The sequence below is a fragment of the Chenopodium album genome, chromosome 5, assembly GCF_948465745.1.
Source record: "Chenopodium album chromosome 5, dcCheAlbu1.1, whole genome shotgun sequence".
Lineage (NCBI taxonomy): Eukaryota > Viridiplantae > Streptophyta > Magnoliopsida > Caryophyllales > Amaranthaceae > Chenopodium > Chenopodium album.
This window is the reverse complement of record NC_137838.1, coordinates 17,906,838-17,912,877: the sequence shown is the minus strand read 5'-3', so window position 1 is coordinate 17,912,877 and position 6,040 is coordinate 17,906,838. Positions and strand designations below refer to the sequence as shown.

General features: G+C 36.7%; 1 protein-coding gene across 1 annotated transcript; it reads left to right on the top strand.

Moving 5' to 3' along the window:
• The first annotated feature begins 215 nt into the window (after nt 1-215).
• On the top strand, nt 216-2,842 carry LOC145632689 (uncharacterized). The gene is made up of 2 exons (XM_081685036.1): nt 216-809; nt 2,705-2,842. The coding sequence occupies exons 1-2, from the start codon at nt 360-362 to the stop codon at nt 2,840-2,842; spliced, it is 588 nt and encodes a 195-aa protein (XP_081541162.1). The 5' UTR covers nt 216-359.
• Nucleotides 2,843-6,040: the final 3,198 nt, after the last annotated feature.

The following is a 6,040-nucleotide window of genomic DNA, read 5'->3' as shown; positions in this document are numbered from 1 at the left end:
GAAATAGCTCAAACAATTGTGAGTTTGTTTCTACTTTTGAATCAAATAAATTATTTGGCTATAATAGATTACATTGCCTTAATTTGGTTGCTTATTATTATTGATGTCAGAAAGCATTGGAGGCTCAACAAATCCAAGAAGAAATTGAGACCACTGGCCGAAATGATATCTTAGCGAGAGCATTAAAGAATCTTGAACATGATGGTTGTGTTAAAGGCGTTGGATTGAGTGTTACAAATAAGTTGTACTTTGGTTACAACAAACCAACACAACAAAGTCAATTCCAATCAGATCTTAAGTGTCTCAAATCAAAATTAGAAAATGTGGTTAACACTCAAAATTTGTTATTGTCTTACTTAATGTCAAGTGGCCAGGTTAACGCAGAGCAATTGAAAGAATTTGATGATTCAAATGGCAACCAAGTTGGCCATCAGTTAGCGGGTATCCAAGTTGGTGGATCTGGTGGTCAAGGTTTAGGTGGCCTTAGCTTGGGTCATGACCAATGGCTTCAAGGCCTTTGCTTTCAACTTGCCTCAGAGCAAAACAAAGTTACCCAACCAATTAGAAAGTATCCAAAAGGGTGGTTTGGTGGTGAAGAGTTAGATGATCATTTAGATTGCTTTGGCTTTGGAGGTGACCAAAGGGTTCGAGGTTTCAACTTCCAAGAACATAATTTTCAAGTGTTTGAGGTTCAACCTGAGCCATACCATGTTGTGTGGCCTGAGGAGGAATATGTGCTAGAAAATGAGAATTTGGCAACGCATGTACTTAATAATGAACAAGACATTATTGGCCAACCATTTCCAAAGGTAACATTATTTCCTAATACTTATACTTCATTACACATTATGTGCAACATTTCCCAAAAACGGAAGTTACACATTATGTGCAACAAATTAAAACTTTCCTGTTTTAGTAAAAAATTTGAATAAAATTACCAACATAACTTTACTAAAATTCAAATAACACATTAAAACATATATTATTAAGTTATTGATAACTCTAATTAGTTTAATAATTTACACCTAATGCAACTCCAAACTAATCAGATTCATTCTTCCAACCCCAATCAACCCCTGTACTTCATTTCTCACCATCTCCTTCAACCATCTTCTTCATTCCACTATCACCATGGAAAACACCATACCACAACCAAACCACCACCACCATTACCAGCGTACCGATCTCCGATCCACTCTATCTTCATGTACCCATAAATTCCCCCTCTCTTTGTTCATCTCCCCTCGGGCCCTCAAATTCAACAACCACCTTGGTCGGAAGTCGCTACCGTTGTCATGCTTGTCGCCATCTCCGCTTTCTCTCTCTTCTTTCTCCTTTTGTTTCATTCTTGTCACTAAAACTCAAATGTGAAGGTTTTATGGTCAAATTTAACCATAAAAATTCTAGATCTAGAATTTTAGTGGTTAAATTTGACCAAATAAAGCTTTAACTGATGATAGAGTCGAGTTTCATGGTGTTCAATTGATGATGTGAAGGTAATGGTTTTTCATTTGTATTATTAGGGTTGGGTTTTTTGTAGGGTCGGGATTCATGGTGTTCGATTTTTCCGGTTGGAGGTGGTGGTTTTGGGGGTGGGTACGACTATTTAGGGAGGGTAAGGTGGGTATTTCGAGGTGGGTACGACAATTTCGATATGGTGGGTGAGGTTTTATGGAAGGGTTTATTTGGTTATGGGTGGATCCTTGGTGGTTTACGAGGTGGGGCGGAAGTCGAGATCTTGGTGGTGGTGTGGTGGGTCTGTGGCTAAGGTTGTTTTCTTCGATGGGGTGGGCTCTAAGCAGCCTGGTGCGTTGGGGGTGCGTGGGTGGCTCGATACGACGATCTGGCGGTGGTGTTGTGGGCGATCTAGTGGCCTGGTGGGTGGTGTTGTGGCGGGTTAGTGGCCTGGTGGGTGGTGGTGTGGCGGGCAAGTGGCCTGGTGGATGGTGGTGTGGGTTGAATTAATTAATCATCCACTTTACCCTAATCACCTGCCCCTACTTTGTTAATTAGGCTTTTTTATTTTTTTTCATGGGAAATGTGTACACCTCTTTGTTGCACATAATGTGTAACAGAGGAAGTATGTTTGATGTAAGTACATATACCTAGATTCTTCTGATGGTGTTAAATTATAGACTACTACATCTTATCAATCCACAAAAGGTTTATTAATACCATAATCCATAATCAGGGAGTTGATAGTCTTTGTTCCTTGGCAATTAAGAGTGACAAAGGGGTCAATACAGTTGCTATTGGAGAAGTGTATGTTGAGATGGAAGAAGAAGTTTTCAAGCATCATTTCAAGCCCGTCCCAAGTGGTCATTATCGAGTTTGTGTTAAAGAAGAAATCAACCCAAATGCACCTCTGTCATGTCCTGAAGGGGAGATAAAAATTTATTTTTCAAACAAAGAATTATTATTTAATATGGCCTTCTCACTTGTTTTTTTCCTATAAAGAAGGTAAAGTTCAGTTTTAAATTATAATTATCTGTCACAATATATAATACGATCATTCTTTTTTTTTTTTTTGCTGATTTTTTTTCTTGCGATTATATGACATGACAAGGTTGATAAGAAAGTCACTAAGGAAATCGCTGCACCATCTCCACACTCGTCATCATCACAATCACCATGCACTCGAAAGTACACAATAACTCATGCTGATAAGTTGAAATTGACCTCTAATTTGGTTTGAGTATTTTAGGATGTGGCTATTGCAATAAAAACGAGCGGTAAAACCAAATCTTTTACAGTTTCGGCTAGAGTGTTTCAAAATGAGCAATGTGTTACCCTTGACTATGAAGAAATGCTTGACTGGTGCTTCCAAAGAGAGATCAAATAGTCACACGTGTCAATTTTAATGATGTAAGTGTTGTATCCTTCGCCATTTTTAGTAAAAATTTATAACAATTTTTTTTATTAATGAGCTAATAATTTTTAATAAATATTTGATATGCAAGGCATATGAGTGAGATTGTTCATACATAAGGTATCTCAGGGTTGTATGGATTTTGTAATTGCAACTATCTATGCCCTTATACTCCAACTGTGGAAAAAGACGATGATCGATGTGACTATTTAGCTAGGCTCTTTTTTGTGTAATGATGCAAAAAAATCAGCTCTTCTTTGCCCCGTATTATGAGGAGTAAGTGCATGAGTCATTTACACATTTTTATTTTATATTAGTTTTATTTCTAATTCCTTTTAAACATTCATTATTGTATTTGAATTCTATTGTTTTAATCAATGTATTGGACATTGGATGTTGGTTGTTATTTGTCCATGGGTTGGTTTGGTGCATTGGCTAGATCCCGCGGGAGTAAAAGATGAACCTCCCAATTAAATTTGCTCAAAGAATAATCAACAAGTATTTGCTAGATTACTTACTTTTTTACATGTTAACTTCTTTTTATCAAAGCATTTTAATACTATTACTCTAATATTTTGATAATTACTTAGGGCAATGATCAATTTTAGCGCAAAACATCAAAAGGATATCATAAAAATAAAGAAGAAACCTTACATTAAATGAATAAGCATAGAGGTATTTTATCTTAAATTTAATTTTGCAATGCTTAGTGCATACTATATGTTAATAATACATTATATAACTAGGTGTTTAATTTAACCCCCCCCCCCTCTTTTGGTTTTTATTAGTGTCCTCGTCAAGCTAAAGGCTCTATTGATAGTGGATATTACGTTTGTCGCTATATGATTGAGACAATTGAATCTAGGCAAATGATCATCCCGACAAGGTATGACATTTAGTTTGAATGTATTTTGAGTAGCTGATGCACACATGCATCTTGCAAATTTTATATGTTGTATGCAAACCAACCTTGTGAGCAGGGGTATGAACTTTTACACTTCTGGGTTTTGAATTCAGCCTTGTGTGTATCAAGCTTAAATGTTTTCCCCTACTAGAATGATAATGCTTAATGGCTTCTGATGCAAGAGTTTTTCTTGCTCACTCTTTTATTTGCGCACTAACTTTAGCAAGTTCTCCTTTATCTCTTTTTGAAAAGGAGGCTTATGTCCTTCTGCATTTGCATGCTTATGAGGATACCTTGCTACTCTTTCATCAAATCGGGTTTCATTTTCAGTATCATAAGCTCTGTTTACAGTATTTTTGAATACCTCCTTTATGTCAAAAACTTCTTTCTCTGAATGCAGTCCCTACTCGTCTTGATATGCAAGTGGATGTTCTATAGTTTGTGCTTACAGGTTTATAACTTCTGTCAGTAACTGCTTCTTTCTTAGGATCGTCATGATTTCCCTCAAGTATTTGTTTAGGCGGTTTGTAGGATGTATTATATTCTTTCACTAATTCTGGGTTCTTGTTTTGGGCTAGAAACTTCTGTTGTAGACCCGTCCCAGCCTTGTGAGCATGGGTATGAACTTAGATCAAATATGTACTAAATGTGGCACTAACATAAGCAATTATGCACATGGCTGTTATGTGTATTATGAGAAGCCTTTTTGGTATCAACTGTTCTTATGAACTTAGATAAAAAAAGATATACTTATATATATTTAATTGGAAAATTTGTCAGAAAAAAACCATTTATAACAAATTTTTTGTTCAGAAAAACCTTATAAAAATTTTTTGGCCAAGTAAAACCTGATTAAAAAATTATTTAGTTCAAGACGACCTGAGGTCACTTTCCGGCGTTGACTGAACTTTCCCGACGTTGACCACCCATGTGCAGGTCACGTGACCTTAATTTTTACTATTCCCACCTATTTCTTCTAATCTCACCCCCCTAATCTACCTCTTAACACGCTTCCCTTTAAACCCCCCCCCATCTCTGTTCTTAATTCCCCTTTTTTCCTCTCTTTGAATTTCTCTCATCAATTGGAGATCATTTACGAGCTTCGAACTGACAATTCTTTGCAGTATTTGCGAGTCGCAATTGATTTCGGCCATTTAGTTTCGCCCTGTTCATCAAAATCGTAGGTAATGAAAAGTTAGGGTTTTTTTGCCCCTTTTTAATTGGAGTTTCATTATGCACTAACACCATGAATTATGCAGCAACCATGGCTCTATTGAAGGATATGAGATATGAATGTGGGTTTCCTGTTGCAAAGAGGACATCTCGGACCCACGACAATCTTGGCAGGAAGTTCATTGCGTGCAAGTTTTACAACCATGAAACTGGTCAGAGGGGCCGTGATAAATTTGAGTGGGTTGATGAAGGTGTAATTGATTGGCAGAAAGATGTAACAAATGTCCTAGTAGTAGAGAAGCAAAGACTTTGTACTGATCTTAACATTATGAGAGCAAGGCTGTCATGTGTAGAGCATGAGAAGGAAAGATTAGCCAAAGAAGTGGAAAAGCTGAACAACAAACTTTGGAGAAGGAACAATACAGTTGGGATGGAAAAGGGAGATGGGGTTAAGTATGGGTCTATAATTTGCGTTTGTGTTATTGTATCTGTTGTTGTAAGTTTCATATTTGTGAAACTCTTTGGGTAGAATTAGTGAGGTTCTGCAGTAAGTTGGTTAGGTAGTTAGTTGTGCTAAATATTTGTACTTTTGAATATAGTTTGAATTATGAGTATATGAAATGAAATTTGCATCTGATTTCCTTAAATTGTGTTTGCAAATTAGTATAATGGTAGTCAATTATAAGCAAAACTAACACAGCTTCATATCTGTTCAAAATAAGCAGTACATTATAAGTGCTAAATATAAGCATTGCCTTAAAAACAAGGACTTGGTTCACATAAGTACTTAGTTCAACATAAAAACAAACTGAAATAATTGTATCTTACAAAATACAGAGTAAGTGGCCTTCAAATCATGGATTGTTGCTTTGTGTAGGTAGTTCCTGAGACTGTTTTAGGGGTGGATATCCAGTTGCAGTGCTGAAGTCTGTGATGCACCATCATGCTGAGATTGAGTTCCACCTTTCTTCTTCTTGCATCCAAGCTGTTTTACAGCTGACTTTTTATGTTTTGCAGCACCATCAGAAGCATCACCTTTCCCCTTTTTTGTAGCTGTAGCACTAGCAGCACCCTTCCCCTTCTTTGATGCAGCA

What these genes read in the sequence shown, in the direction of transcription:
- LOC145632689 (XM_081685036.1), top strand. Translation starts at nt 360, where the DNA reads ATGTCAAGTGGCCAGGTTAACGCAGAGCAATTGAAAGAATTTGATGAT. An exon ending in TTGGCCAACCATTTCCAAAG is followed by an intron (nt 810 to 2,704) that starts GTAACATTATTT and finishes TGAGTATTTTAG; the next exon opens with GATGTGGCTATTGCAATAAA.